This window comes from Numenius arquata, chromosome 1, assembly GCF_964106895.1.
Source record: "Numenius arquata chromosome 1, bNumArq3.hap1.1, whole genome shotgun sequence".
In the NCBI taxonomy this organism is placed as follows: Eukaryota; Metazoa; Chordata; class Aves; order Charadriiformes; family Scolopacidae; genus Numenius; species Numenius arquata.
Window position 1 is genome coordinate 6585810 of NC_133576.1, and position 17054 is coordinate 6602863.

At 37.0% G+C, this 17054-nt stretch overlaps 1 protein-coding gene across 1 annotated transcript in view; it reads right to left on the reverse strand.

Moving 5' to 3' along the window:
- Positions 1-2688: 2688 nt before the first annotated feature.
- The window catches only part of ATXN10 (ataxin 10), a 103597-nt gene continuing 89231 nt past the window's right edge, over positions 2689-17054 (reverse strand). The window contains exon 11 of the mRNA XM_074149088.1: positions 2689-3235. Coding sequence (XP_074005189.1) covers positions 3048-3235 — 188 coding nt within the window. The 3' untranslated portion in view covers positions 2689-3047. The remainder of the gene's footprint in view (positions 3236-17054) is intronic.

Below are 17054 nucleotides of genomic sequence, written 5' to 3' on the forward strand. Positions count from 1 at the left end.
AAGCAGTAAAAATTCAGATCTTTACAAACATTTAAGCTCATTTCTCACAATTTGCAAGATAGCTCTTTAAAAATCTATCCACTGATGATGAAAAACCAACTCCCTATTCCCTTTTAATAAAAAATAGACCTTAAAAAAAAAAAAATCTGATCACTATTGTTTGAAAGCACTCGAAAGCAATAAGATGGTCACAAGACTTGATCTGACTGTTCTGCCCCTTTACAAACTCAATAAAGCTTGCTTTTTATGACTGATTGCTGTGCTGTATTAATCCCCTAGCATATAAAACAAGTCTATTGGAGACTGGGACTCCACTGGGGGAGGACAGGGAAGCTGTTGTGTTCTGAGAATTAATCCATCTAGGAAAATCAAAAGCCAGCCACTCACAATACAGTAATCAGCATGTTCTCCACTGTGAAAGCCCTACATTTCCCATTTAGAAAACTATTACTCCATTATGTACTGAAAGACACAAACCCCTTTTATTTATTTGTGTTTGTTATTATTTGGCTTATATTTATGGGTTTGTGCATATTCCATTGGTGGGTATACAACCATCAAGTTAAAAAAACAAAACAAAACAAAACAACCAAACCTGCCTATTCCCAACTGCTTAAAAGGAAAAAGGGACTCCCACTGCTTTTTCCACAACCAAAGTTCTTTCTGGATTTGCTTTGTGAACAGGATTTTAACTCTTTATCACCCTAAATAAAAGGAAATTCTTTGCATTTTTTCCTTTCACAGAAAGTTCATTTTCTCTTCAGGATAATTATGTGGGTTTTTTTCTCACTTTGTTAAATTATCTAACATGAGTTTTCTATGCAGTAGTGCTAAAATAAAAATGTTTTCAATCGAGTAATTATAAAATTTCAAACAACTTCACTTTTCTAGATGCTATTATATTTGATGCTCCTTTGTTAGCAAAAGTTTAATTCTTTCCTTTCAAATTTGACTACTTAGCCTTCCAAATTTTTTTTTTTTTTAGAAGTAGAATTATTTTTTTTTGCCATTTAGGTGCTAGAAGTACGAATTTTCCATTGTTCTGTGGAGATAAAGATTAAAAAAGCCAAACAAAACCAGCTGTAAATCTTATGTGACACAGTAATCAAACTGCTAAATGAATTCTGTCCTAAACACAAGAATTAAGGCTTATGGAAATCATTGAGAAACCACAACCTGATAGACCAGGTGCTCAAGAAGAACCAAAAAAGCATACATCCCTTTCCATTCAGCCAGCAAAAGGCACGTACCTGTGCAAATAATGACTTTATAAACCAGCATCTATACAAAACATTTTTTTAATATCCACTGAAATGTGCCTGTCAAATTATTTTTAAAAAGCAAATCGCTTGTATTCATATTTATTCTTTGCTAAAACAAAACAAAGAACGCTTTTCTCCACCATTTGTTTTTTAAAGTAACAAGTCACTAACAAATGTTATAGTCTTTGTTCCTATTGGCATTATCCCTCTATATACATCCTTTAGTTAATAAACAGCTAAAGACAGCAGTTTTATATCATTGCCTTTAAAACCAACAGGTGACTAAAATCCCACTAGGTCAATTCCATAGTCCCACCTGGTCAGCATGGCAGACGCTGAAATCTTACAGTTAACTTGAAAAGATCTTAGTAGCCCAGCTATACTCGCCATCAGTTTCAAGTATTACTATATATTTCTCATAGTCAAAGTAAGATGTGGTTTTTTCCATTTTTAAATCAAGAAATTTATTGGAGAAGCAAAATCTGATGCACATGGCTGAATGTTTCATGTACACACAGTTTTTAGGACAAAACTTGCCTTTCCGTTTAAGAATGGGATTAAACCATGACAACAACATGAACAATTTAACTTTTCTGGGACTTTGGTGTTAGACACAAGATAACCAAATGACAGCAATGATACACAAGTGCCAGTCATATTAAGCTGTAATTCTTCTTTGTAATTCTTGTAATGCTTATGCATACAGGATTACATTTCTTGGCTACCAGGGCAAAGCTATGGCACACACAGAGTTAATGATGCCCTCCCCCCCGCCCCTTTCTTCACCCCCCTTCCCATCCTCCCCCCCCCCCATTCATGCCACATTCCACAGTGGCAGGGTCCAACAACAATATAGGAGGGTACCCAAAATGAAGAGGCAGGGCCTTCCATTCTTCTGCCTCTCTTGAATTAATTAACTGGAAATGAGTTTTGTCAATGTTTTGGAAAGGCAGAGGGGTGAAAAGAAACTGCTAGAATTAATCACAGTGAGAAACTACCTCTTCAGCAGTCTGCCAGAGTTCAGAAAACCCATGAGAAGTGCAAAATAAAAGGAAAGTGGGCTGACTTACCATCCAAAGGAACAAATAAAATTCAAACAAACACCCAAGTCTCCAAAACAGAGACATGCCCCAGTGCAAAGGAATGTAGCATCTGTTGCCACAACAGCTTCAGCTTTGTTTTTAATATACTTGTCATGAAGACTGAAAGGTAACAAGGTAGAAAAGATAATTTACAAATAATTTAAATACACAGAAGGCACGTTGTGTTCAATTCACTAAATATTTATGTGCATCCGATGTTCCACTGATCATTATGTAAGAAGAGATATTTAAGCACCACGACTAAGATCGAGTAACTTCCATTGTTTAGCCCTGACTCAGCACAGATCTTATAAACAGAGAAGGCAGACTGCAAAGCAGTTATTCCTTTGTTGAGTTTTTAATGACAGTTATCTCCAGGTTCAGCAACAGAAATTATAACAACTCAATAGTGCACACATAACATCTTTCTACTAACAAAAAAAGAAAGCAATGACATTTCAACCACCTGAAAAGAAGGATCTTTTTCCATAGGTTAATTTACCTAGGTATTTAGAAAACGTGTAGGTGTCCTTTTGTTTACAACAGCGAAGGAGAAGTATCATTTGGCAGTTTTCCTGAGAACAAATGTAACACTTCCAGCAGACTGGAACTAAAACTGAAGAAATCTCGATTGCCTGAGCAGGGAAAAATATTTTAAAAGAGAAATCCTCTTTTAATGATTTGACTGTTCTTAATTTTTTGTTCATGAGGGCTTTTTCCTGACAGATTTCAGAATTAACTTGTCATCTCGTTTCTCTATCTCTAAACCCATACTCTCAAGGGCAGAATTGTCTGCCAGGCCCTTCTCCTCCATCTGCGCAATAAGCTCTTGGTTTCTCTCATTCTGTTCAGTGAGATTTCGGATAGCATATACTGCCCACTGGTTCACAACTGTTGGACAAAGTTAAGGATCATTTATTTATTTAAAGATGAAACAATACTTATTTTATTACTGCATCCCCCCTCCCTCCCACCCACCCCCCCCCAATCCCTCAAACCCAGAAAAACAGTAGAAATCAAGGGTTGAAAAAGTAAGACATTTACAAGCAATGACTCTGAATCTGCAAATACTTGCATATGAGGTAATTTAAGTTTAAATGATGTATGTCTGTTAACTTCAGGCAAATTTACTAGGTTTTATCTTGAATTAAAAAAACGCCAACTGACCAAAACACAAATGAACTGCAGGAATTAAAAGGACATATTTATTATTTTAAACCCAAATTACAGTTAACTGAAATGTTCCAATGATCTTCCTAGTGAGATGTAAAAAAAACCCTACAAAACGAAACAAAAAAGTCAGTCACCGTGTTTACAATCTGGACACTTCAACACTACAGTTCCAAGGACTGGCAAACAAAATGAGCTGTAAATCAGGTACGAGAAAGACAACAGCTATTACTTTTACTGTAAAAGTTGAAGAAATGTAGAAAGAGAGAAACATATCTTATCCAGATTAACAACTGAAAATAGCACAAATCATGTGGGAGACACTTACAAATATTCAACTCCTAATGTTATCTAAACTCAGGTCTTTGTGCCTGGGTGCTCTCACGAACTTGCCAGCAGAACAGACACTAGGATCACCAGCAAGTAGCTCCTACTCATGTTTAAATGGGCACAAGCTGCAACTCATTCACCTTCTAAGGTGGTCCCTTGAGGCCAGGATTGAGGCACACGTCAGGGCCGTAGACAAAGGATCTAAATTCCCAGGATTATCAGTCAGGCATCTTCCAAGTGAACTACAGTGTTCATTTTATGAAGTGTCAGAGATGTTAGTCCCAATTCTGCAGCTGAAAAGCTATGTTATGATATAATCTTTCCCAAGTTACCCATATGGGAGGCAAGCCATTCTGAATCACACAAAAGTGGTTTGCCTGCAGGGCACCAATTATTTACTACATGTAGCTTCACATCCAGTAGAAGAATATGCATAATTTACTCATCTCCTTGACGTCTTTTGGGTTGGACAGTGTCTAAGCACAGAGATAAGATAGCGCTCTTATGGGCATTTGCCAGAGGGTGACTGGAGGGGAAAACTCCTCAGTTGCGGAAGATGGGAACTTCAGCCAAAAGAATAAAACACAGGAACTGGACTTTCTTACACAATCTGTCATGCCAGCATTTGGAAAATCCAGTACCACTGCATGCACGTTCTTACAGTAGCAGTCTTGCCATTTTCTCGGTGCACTTTGCACCGACTGCTGTGCCTACCTTGCTGCCACCTCCAACTACCCCTTAGGTTTATACACTCAGCAGAGGCAGTCTCTTGTGCTGGGTTGTTGGATGCACCAGGCAATGTGGATGAACAACAGAATGTAGCAGGAGCGGCTTTCTTAATATAAGACCCGGTCCTGCCTTCACAAGCTTACATGTTAAGAGAGAGGAAGTGATAAACTGAGAATAGAGGAGACCGAAAAAAAAAGTTATGACTATACCTAACCACAGCGCTGCTCAGATGCCAAAAGAGAATAGAGGGAAGGGACTGAAATAAAAAGCACATGAGGAATGGTGGACAGAGAGAGAAGGGTTTAAATGAAGAGTAGCTTGAACAAACATCACAGGAAACATATGCCTAGGGAACAATCCTGCACTGGCATGCACCACTGAAACAGCCCTCTGTCTTTTAATAGCAGTTTATATTTATTTTCACATTCAAGCAGCCCAGAACTGAAAATCAAAAATGGCAAAGCAGTAGTAACTGTAGGGTTTTTTTTCTGACAGAGTTCTTCGTACTTTGTCAGGAAACACGCTGCATTCCTCCTTCATTAAAAAAATTCTGGCCAAAGGCTGGATCCAGTAACAGAGGAGAGAAATTAAGAAAAAACAGTAACTATGTATCACACCAAAGCCTTAATAGATGAACACGACTGAGAATATCAATGCATTCTCCTCTGTCAGTGCATCTCTACCGTGATGAAGTGAAAAGACAAGTGCCAAACTACATGTAAGTTACATAAACTGAGTATTTGCACTGAAAATTACATTTGAGCATATAAAATGATAAACTACCAAAGAAATCAAATCATATATAAGCAGGATCTCACTCATCAGCTCCAACAGTAAGAATAAATTTCAGAATCGTAAAGTATGCAAGCTGACAAATGCACATGAACAAACAGCTGAATAAAGGCAGATATCTAGCAGGTCTTTCCTAGGTCTGATTTAAGGCATTTCACAAGTGCCAAGAAGGAACATGAAGTTCTCCCAATGGACTGAGAAATGCACGCTACCACCCTCCCTGGCTCTACTCCTGGGATGAGAAGCAGACTTGCTGTGTTCCTAAAATACAATTCTGCATAAAATAGAGCACTTGCATAAAAGAACACCTCCTAAAAAAAACCCCAAAAACCAACAAGTTATTTTCAAAGAGTGACAGATCTCAATCATGCAAAGTGCCACACAGAGGAAAAAGTACTCTCAAAATTTTTTTTTTTTATGTATTAGCCTTGGGAATAATCCTGTTACCATCATCTTTATGTCCTTCAACACAAAAACACTGCTAAACCCCACAGCAAATGATGTTTTCCTATTATCATATCCATTCATGCTTACATAATATCTAAGACATCCCCATTATCTTATGAACTCTATCATCATTATGGCATTTATCATTATTGACTACTGTAGCTGAAGCTGCAAAATGGTTTCAATAACGTTTTCACTCACTCAAAAACTCTTTTCTGTATGTAGGTTTTCCATTGTAAATTCAGTAATGAATATGCATGATTTCCCTTGTTCACATGCTGTGTGAGGCTAAGACCTTTGGATGGCTGTATGCAGACCTAGACAGACTTAAGTGTCAGCAGAGATTAAAGCTAGTCCCCAGCTAATATTCACATTACCCTCTTGCTCCTCTCCAAAGATAGAGACACAGAGAGAAAATTAAACATATTCTAGAGTCTCTAATCCTACCAACACTTTAAGCACTTTATTGTATGCTCAGCTTTAGAAAGAGAGCTTCTAAAGTTTCCATAGTTACTACAGATAAGAGCATGAGCCTGTTTGTTGTGAAACTGCATAAAAGAAAAGAAACACAGCAAGCACAGTAGATCAGATTGCGTGGACTTGTCTGGGTTTTTCCAAGAGGACATATTGCACTCTCAGATTAATTAATATTATAGACAAGAAGTGAAGATTACACTATTTCTGTCACAATGCAGAGGGCATACAAAAGAAAGAAAATTTTTCATTTAATTTTGCAGAAGCTTCATTACTAGACTATCTGTGTTTAGGGAATGAAAGCAAACATTTGTGCGCATTTATAGCAACTCATTTTTAAAATCCGTCAGTACGGTATGCTATGGGATTCCTATGTAATTTTCACTTATACAAACAACAACACAACTGAATCAACTTGCCCTGTGTTCCATACTTGTGTAACATCTTCATACAGCAATTTAAAATTTATCATCTGAACTCCTCTGGGTCATAACTTCAATTGTCAGGGAGGGGGGCGTACAGGGAGAAAGGAAGAGAGGTGGAGAAACTGTCCTGGCAATCTGCCCTAGAGGATGAAAAATTTGACTATCGGGAATCAACATAAACCATGAAAATCTATGCCACTAAATCCTGTGGAAGTTTTGCCATTGACTGCAAAGGGAACTTTTCACGATTCTCTTGTTTCTTTTCATATGGATTCTGCTACAAGAGGTTGCTGGAGTCCATGCTAGCAATAGCACAGTCACTGTTTTGTAAGTTTAATGGTGTGTGAAAATACAACTGCATACTGTCAGGAGTCGCTAACCAATATCCTATTGAGATGCATTACTGGAGAGGAGGACTTACAAACCATTTCCCGAAGAGAGTATTCCAGCTTTTCATTCTCGTATTAGGAGGCCTAATTTGAACTAAATGTTATTAGCAAGTCTATTGCAGCCATCAGGATCCCTATGAATTGTTCCATAAACCAGTTCGAATTCTATGGATGAAAGACAGCAGACATAATTATTAATGAGTTTTGAATCTGATGAGGTGGATATATAGCAATGCATATGTAATCTTGAAAGTATGTTGCTTGAAAAAAGCAAGTAGTAAGTTTTAAAAGTATTATCATTAATAAAGGATACTAAAGAGTGGTGACAAGGAGAATGAAATACGTACATCTGTTTTCTTAAGTGTCCTTGATAGTTATTAATACTGAGGAATTTCTAAATGTAACATCCTCGGTGAAGGGTTTGATTAATTACATATTGTAGATACTGCACTACAGTTGATTTTCAATAATTAAATGATTACTTAGGAAACTTTCTGTCTTAAGAGTCATTTGGCCTAATGAGAAAGAGAGGATGTTCTTTGCCCAATTCCACTACCTCGTTTAAATCAGATTTTTTACTATTTAAATACTACCTATATTTTAATCAAACACAGGAAGAGATACAAAACCTTATCAAGAAAGACAACCCACACGGTTGGAACCCTAGTCAAATAGGCTGTTTATGCAACAGCAGAAGCCACCCAACTCAGAGCTTTTTTGGAACAGGTCTACAGGGCTGAAAACCTGAGATGATGAAAATACAATTCTTGTAAATTATATTTCTTTCTGGTCTTCAACAAGTAATCTAATTATCACTAAAACTATAGACAGGAATGAAATACTAAAGTGTCACATTAGAAGAATCACTTCTACTTACAGACCTGACTGGACCACACCGAAAAGACATAAACCATTTCCTGTTTAAGTCTTTCAGTCCTTTGCAGTACTTTTATTTCACAGCAACATGAAGATAATTCTTCTCACCATTAAAAGAGGTCTCTAAACAGCCACTGCAACTGTTAATCGCAGTTTGGATCAATGCGCTGTGATTGACCACACGTAGTAGACAGTCAGTATTTTGGTCCCTCACAGTCAGCCAAATTGCTTACAAAACTCTATAAGTTTCTTCCTGTTGGGGGTTTTAGTGGTTTTATGAAGTCCTAGAAGCTACAAGATGACAGCAATTCCTTACAATTCCTTTACCTTTTTTACATAACTTTTACTTGTGCTTAAGACCTAAGCACAAAAAACTAATCACAGAAATGTAAAGAACTAAAGGTTTTATCTTAATTTATTTACTTATTTTAAAGAAGCTAATTCATACTTTTATAATTAATGCTTTGGACTCTATTTATACCTGATGTTAAATTATAAGCACCGAAAACTTCAGGAATTCAACCTATACAAACTTAAAATACTCTGCCTAGAAGTTAGAATAAAAAGGTCTAAAATATTTCGCTTGCCTGTGCTTTTATTCCATAGCAGTTATCAGCTATGATTGCAGTCACCACATTCTGGGTTTAAAAGACAGAAATCGGCAGCGCTGTATCAGCTGGGAATGTCCATCCTTCCTTCCTCTGCTTGACTTAGCTGTCAAGCAGAGGAGACTTAGCAGAGCAGACACACTACCACTCATTTAGCCTAGAATCCTCGAAGGTGGAGAGGCACCATTTGATGATGGAAGAGGCATTTATTCCTGATCACCCTTTTTAAGGATAAGATCTGTAACACTGGGGAACCTAAAGCAGAGGTTCATTTCTGCTACAGGTAACTCTCACCTGGTCCAAGAGATCAGTAGGAGGGCTGGACCATCCACCAGTAAACAACCTTCAATCTACACCACTACGTGGCAGCAAAGCTTCACTGGAAATGCATGAAATAAGATGCCTGCAGCCAGCCCTTTCTACTCCTTACTGGGACAGGAAGACCATGCACCCCCCCATACAAATCTGCTCCCACAAAATACTTTGCCAAAGACAGAAAGCCTACCCCCAAAAACGTGAGCAGCTCGAATTCCACTCTCTAGAAGGCCATTGCTTTGCCCGAGAAAGATCTCAATAGATACCATCTCATATTAGAGAAATGGGCAAATCTACTCCGCTTAAAAGTAATCAAAATAGTTTCAATACTAAGGTAACATTCTCTGCAATTCACAGCCCACAGAAATTAGGAAACATCCATAGCAGAAAATAATTGTACATTAAATATTTTATCCAGTTCCCAAGCCTTCACTAACCTTCCACACCAGTAATTGTCTCTTCCTTTAGCAGACAAACACCATCTCTAGCTACCTTTATTCATTCCAATCTCTGAACATCCTACCTATCATCTGTAATGATGAATCCATTTCTTAAAGTGTGCCTTGTGGGATATAGCTTTCTTTAAAATGGGACTGCTATCTTCTGTATAATCCAGACAGGCATGTTATAACTCATGTATAACCTCCAGTGAAAGTTCACCCATTTAAGTATTTATGGCCAATAATTACGCTTTAAGACCAGAATGAACAATTATACCTCTTTTGCCCAACAGTTCTGCACAGAACACAGACGACCAAAAGTCAGTCGCTCTCGAAATCAATTCTGGTTCACGTACAAGATACTTTCACGCCTTTTTCTGAAAGACACCCTAACTTGACTAGGAGATTTCACTATGTCCCTAAATAAACTGTTCCAGTGGGTAAACTCATTACAGTCTGTGATTTATTTCTAGTTTAGATTTGTTTAGAATTGTTTCTAAACACTGATTTTCATTATCGATTTTAAAAAAAAGTAATTCACAGATAATCATCAAGGCACTCAGTAAACATCTTTTGCATGAACTAGAGAGAGAAACTAAGGGAAATATTCCAAGCATTACATAATTCTTGTACCTCTTTCTTCCATTTGTATTTTTCAGCATCCCTTTTGAAGCACAGGCATCAGAGCTACGTAACAAATTCTGCCAAAATTTGCTATATGGCTGATTACAGGTGAAACGCAGTTGCCTGCTCCTTCTGCCCATTAGTAATTCAGAAAAAGTGAAAAACAAAAGCTCACAATATTTAGCTCACAATAGTTGAACTCTCACTCCTAGCTACAGTCCCACAAGTAGAGTCCAAGTTCTCCAGGTCATGCAGAAATACATTGTCAGCACTGTCTGACACCCAGACTCAAATCATGAGGTTCATTCTTAGTTCCAAAGCTTGACCGCATTTAACTACATACTCTTCAGTGACATCCAGCTAAATGGTACCCAATATTCATTAAAGTACTGTTTACCACTTCAAAAATTTGGGTTACTAAGGTATTTCTTACCTAGAGCAACGTGGGGATTTTTCTCCCTAGATCACTGGTAGTTCTAGGTTAACAGATTACACAAGACACACTGAACAGTATTATATACCCAGATTGCTATTAGTCTTTAATGCCTGCCAGCTAAACAACATTTAATCCATATTATGTGTGCCACCTTTCATGCTCTGTGGGACTTAAAAGCACAGTGCCAACACACCTTAGGATACTATGAAATTAAACACAAAATTTTAGTCAAGTACTCCAGAGTTACAAAAGCCATAGTACATGTTTAGCTATGTCAGGCTATTTTTATTATAATGTCTCTTATGCCAAAACTTACAGTACTTTAAAAAAAGTTAAGCCATAACCTCTAGTTTGTTTTACTTTTTCCTATACTCAGACTTGTAATACTAGCCTAAAACCATGAATATGACACATTCATTTTTGCTGCTTAGGCTGCCAATTTTTTTAAAAATTATTACTTACATTTTTAATAGAAACCCATAATTTATGAGTAACTATAAATCATCTGGTTTTAAAACAGAAAGAATCACACCCTTGATCAATCTCAAGCTAATGCTCCACAGTTACCATATTCTGTTCTTTCAGTCCCTTCTATTACACTAATCCCATTTTAAGAATTCATGACAACTAAATCTGTTAGTTATCTACAAGAGGTACCGGAGAGTTAGCAGGTTGTTACATTAAAAAGAAAAAGCTTCAATCACTGTTACCTACCTGTTAAAAATGCCTTAGCTTATCTTATTTTCCCAGGTACAGAAAAAAAAAAAAAGCAAAATTCCATTAAGTTGAAACTCGTGTATCCAATTACTATTAAAACCTACCACAAACATTGAGATGTAAAGCACTAAAGCATAGGGGGATGGTAATTGTGTTCACAAACTGATTAAATATCAGGCAGATGGTAGTTAATTCTAAATTTCCTTGGACATGTAAAGAAAAAAACTCCACCTACACACAGAAACACATTAATGTGCATTGATATGCATACATATAGAAATAAACAGCTTTTCTAAAATGCTTTAAATGGAAATTACAGAAGTCAAATAAAACCTTCAAAAATTTGGCACGTCTCAAAAAACCAACCTAGTTAATACCTGAGATGTGGTCAAGCTAATTATAATTTATCACTCTAAGGTAGATGACAAGATAAGATGACTCACAATGGATAGAAGCTCTTTTTCTATTTATAATCTGTGGAGATTAATCTATTTATATAGATTCAACAAGGATCTGTATGCCAGTTTACCTATCAGCATAGTACTTGAGTATTTTATTGATTCAGGGTTTCTGAATAACATATGTGGCATAACTCCCATGTCTGCCGCTTTTGGTAATTTCAAACATCCCTTTATGACAAGTAAGCAAAACAATGAAGGTAAATGAATCTCCAGTTCCAGTCTCATAGACACCAGATGATGTCCAGTTTGTATCCAAAAATAACAACAATTAAATAAATGGGTGTTTTGAAAGATGCAACTGAATTATAACCAACTAAAGTTTTTCTCCCATGTTTTGCAAAATAGCTATTAGCCACAATTATGTCTGCTACAATTTCAGGAAATGGTTGCATCTCCTTGAAGAAATCTCAGAACACCAAGAGACAAGAACAAACCAACAAGGTCAGTGGGATGGACTGCAAATATATCCTTAGTAAGAAGGAAAAGGTTAGATTTTGGAAACCATTTTGGAAATAGAAAAACCAAGTCTAAACAAAGATCTGGGAAAGCAAGAGAAAACGATTTAAGGATCAGGAAGGAGCTACAAAGGACAAGGCACTCACCACCTGAAGTTACAGATTGTTTTAGTAATAGTGACTGAAAATGGGACAACAGAAAAATGTCAGAATACAGATATGATGCAAAGCATTGGCCATATGACATCTGAATATTCTTTGGAGGCATGCAAGAAACAATGTCAAGAAGACAGACTGAAATATGATAAGGTGGTTGCAGAAGGCATTCCATTCTCAACAATATTTTTGAACCACTCCTAGCTTTATTTAAAAAAAACAAACCTTTGCGTCTCAAATTTCTAGTGCTCCGTCTCAGCCCAGAGGGGAATTTTTCAAAAGAAAGTCTACAGAAAAATCAAGCAAGCTGTTTGAGCTATAAAAGCAGTGAAATATTATATTTTCTCTGTTTCTTTTTTTTTTTTTTTTCTTTTTTTCTCCAGTGCTCCCGGTAACTAAAGATCCGCTTTCTTTCAAGAATTCAAGCCTGTCATGGATTTAAATCCACCAAGAGGATTAGGGCAGAGGACAAATATGACAATATTTGGTTTAGAAATAGAGTTATTAACTTTAATTCCTCACTTTTACATGCATGAGTTGGTGCCTACAGAGATTACTCTTCTCAAGGGATTAGAAATATTATAATGTAACATTTGAAAGAGCCTTCTTGCATTCTGTACAGCTCTGTTAAACTTTCTCCAGCTCTAAGAGGGACCCCGTACTTCTCACAGGTTTCTTAATAACGATAGTTATACCGGAGCTGTGTAGAAGTGAGATACTGAAGAACAGACTTCATATTTACATCTCTGCAAATCTGCTTCAGTAATTTATATACTCTCAAGAAAATTAATACTCCCCTCCAACATGAACTCAGAATTTCAGTATTGCAATCATTCTGCAGATGCACTAAATAAATTGCAACCTGAAATTACGGAATCAACAACCTGAAATATACCATTAGGGACTATAACTTTGTTAAATGTCCAAACACAAAACTTAATCTGTGGTCATTTATGGAAGAAAAAAAGGGACAGCACTTTCACTTCCCAAAGTATCTTTTCCCATGCTGCACACTGTGTTCCCCCTGTGGTCTTAGTCTTTTTCATGTTAAGGAGAAGTTTGCATTTGAAATGAGAAAATTCGTTTCTGGGGAACAGTGTGGGTTACTGATACAACTAGCAGATGCAGAATATCTCACAAGAAAACTTCATGTTTTTGTTTTAATTCTAAAGTAAACATTTTCTTACGACAAACATTTCAGAAGCGCAGTCTTTGAGTTGGAAGTTAAATCTACCAAATATCACGTGGTAGGCTTTTTTTTTTTTCTTGGTTCTTCGCCTTTAGGTGAGTTCTGTTCCAAAGAGTTTGCAGCACACAGAAAAGACAAACCATGGGTTCAGACATGGCAGTTGTCTCAACTCTTCAGACGTGAAGCCAATGTCAAGAGTGATTTAAAATAGGATTAGATTACACGAAAGCCTCCTGTACCCTGTCCAACAGTCCTCCCCCCTTCAGAACTTTACAATAATCACACTTTGAAGACTTTACTCAATATCATATAGAAAAATCCTACTTAGAGTGAAATCCAGACCTCTTTAGTCCATATTAAGACTTCTGCAAGAACAAGACCGGTTACTGATGCAGATACCCTGATGCAGAGTGACAGAAATAGACACTGGTGGTGGCCAGAATACCTTTCCCAAATAAAACCAAAAGCAGTGTTTAGGAATAGCTGTGTTTTCCCCTTTCACCATGAAAAATAACAACATGGTTGAAGACTCTTGGGAATCATTTAGGAAACTGGCCCACCACTGCAGCTGAAATAACCTCTTACCATACAACACTGAGGGTTCCCCTTGTGAGCCACACAGACCCCTAGGCTCTATTAGTATCTAACAAAATATAGCCATAAAGAATTCACAGCACCTTGCAGGAACGGGATAGGATTTGGTCTGCTGAATAAGATGAAAGAAACAAGACCCTCTCAGAGACTGTTCTTGCTCAATGAATGACCATGCTTGTACCTATTCCAGTTTCTAGTCTGATCGGTTCATCTGAATATAATTGTAACACACAGAGGAACTAAGGTTTGTGCATATGCCACAAAAAGAAATCCTCTACCCTCTCCAGGGTCTTAGAGAAGAATTCTCAGCATGTAGGAGCTGAATTGGACTGGAGTATGGCAATACAGTGATTTCTTCTTGCTTGACCATTTTTTTCATCCTAGTTCCGTCTATGGTAGTTGGTCGCCACTCAGTTGATATTTTGTGTTGGTTTTGGCACTAGGAACCCTTAAGGTTCAGGCCAACAAATTTCTGCTCTTTACCTGTGCTGACAAGTCCCATTCTACCACTGCCAACCTCAGCCACTGCTAGGTCACTAAAAGCTTACTATCTACCTTTTTGTTAAAGTCATAGTGAAAATCAGTACTGGTTTACAGAAAATAATCTTCTAATAGAGTTCTGGCTCCAAGGATAAGGGATGCAGTAGCAGCAACCTGTGATAATGCAAAACTTTAGCCACCTACCAAAGAACAGACTTCCATCCAGCCCAGGTAGACTTCAGACTTCCTTGTGCAGCAAGGCAAGTGTCAATGGCATGAGGAAAAGGGAAATTTCTTCCAAGTGAGAAGAACTCGACTGGGCAGGAGAAAGTCACTACTGCTTTCATCAGTAGTCTAGGTCTTTTGCATTGACCATATCCACTGAAATAACATAATTTTATGATGCTTATTAAAATATAGAACCAAATAGGTCACCTCAAACTACTAAATGCATTGGCAGTGCCTAAAGTGAGCTTTCCAAAGAAAGGCAACCATTACTAATGTAACATTATGCTGTATTTTCTTGCCAACATACATGAGATCGCCACATTTACGTGAAAATGCTCAACTGTATGATGGTTTACTCTAAAAAGTTAACTCACACTCCTATTTTTGCTTTCTACTGGCTTCTATTCAGCAGTGAGGCTTTTTTACAGTATGTGGCCTATTTTAGGTTGCACTCTGTAACTTAGAAATGAAACGTCTGTCAGTTTCCCCAAAAGCCTTTGCTGGCATCTCACAAAAAACAAACTGCCATTGTTGTAGACCATTGCAACTTCATTTCTTCTAGCTTTAGCCAAATGTTTCACGAACCACAATTATACTTGCTGCTGCCATGAAGTCAGAAGTATTTTCAATCTACCTCTCAGATGACTTTCAAGCTGAATATAATAGAAGAAGCTTAGGGAAGGAGTATCTGAAAATAAACTTACATTTTCTACATTTTCATGTATTATTCAAACTAAGGGGCCTGTGTATAGATATCAACAGCAACCACAGGTTTTCCTCTCACAAATGCTGAAAATTCTTACTCCTAAAACACAGCCAGCTGGATTTTTACTCGTATACACAAACATATATGTGTGTGTGCATATATGCACACATACTACGCAGCAGGATATTTTTTTCTTCAAGTATGACTGCCCTTTTCGCTAACAGGAAAACATGCCTGATTAGGGATTAATATAATACGGATACTTGCTTAAGGTCATTCCAATTAAATTCAGGCATTCACAAAATCAATTTATCAAGAGACCTACTATAAGAATCTCAAAAGGGTAACACTAGCAAGCATCCTGAAAAAACAAGAATATTCCATCTTCAAAATTTCTGATTCTCAAGTTTTATCTGTTAAACTAACAGCTATTACATTGTAGTACTTTGGAAAATATGTTTTTTCCTATATTAGTAACAAATATTTGTAAGGACAGCCATTAAATTAAAAAAAACAACCAAAACAACAAAACCAAAAAACCCTCACAACTAAAAACAAGCCCACCCCCAGCCACAGAAGGCACATCCTTGTGTGTTACCCATGACCCTAAATGTTAGGGAGAAGCATAAAACCAGACAACTTAGTTAAGGTAAATTGAAAAATCTTCAATAATAAACAGGTCAGTTTATTTAAAGTCTTTTGTAAGCACCTTTTTTGTATGATTAGGGTCAACAGTCTTTTGATCAGAATGGGCTGGCCTCCCCCCTTATGTTTGCCTTAAGTGAACAGAATCTGTGAAGGGTCAGAAATGAAGCTGGAAGGAGCAGTGAGAGATTAGTGTAAGGTAAAAGACAAGAACAAAAAGAAGGGCTCTTGTCTGATCCTCCAGCCTCTCAGAGATGAGAAAGATGGTGGCTCAGAGAGCAAAATAGAAGATATTTTCATTTAGAACACTTTTTCAACCCAAATAACCTGAAAAGCAGGATCTGGAGTAAATTTTTATTGGTATTACCGAGAGAAGCATCTCCAACCCCCTCTGCTATTCTGTGGCAGGACAATTTATTTGCTTTTAAACACAGGTTACATAAGTAAAGCACAATGCTTCCAACTTTTCAGAAGCAGAACAAGAAACTGAATTTTCAAACCCAGAAATTTATCTCATGAAAGAGCCTCTCTTTAATGCAAACATGTCCACTTGCATTCTGAAGTACCCTTTTTTTTTTTTTCAGATATAGAAAGACAGTTATGATTAGGATACAGCCAATCCAAGATGAAAGATTCAAAGGGTATAAAAAAAAGTTAAAGTAACATTCAACCTTCTCTGAACTTTTAACTCTTCAGACCCCAAGGTCTGTAATGAACTGTATCTCTGCAGTCTCACTCTACCTTTTCTTCTAGGGTGGGGGAAAGACTGATTGCTAACAGTTGAAAATCTGGCATCTTTCAGCATTTCTCCATTAATTTTACTTGGAACCCTGCAAAGTTACAGTAGCTGAACATTTAAAATACCAATTAAATTAATCTTTGCAAGAGGTGCAGAAAATTTCTTGTAACTGTCCATAATCATCTTCATGTCTGTTACTAATAAGGGTGAGGTTTTTTTGTTGCTTTTACTCATGAAATATCCAGAAGGAAAAATAACTATTTGTTAGTATAAATGCAAAAGATA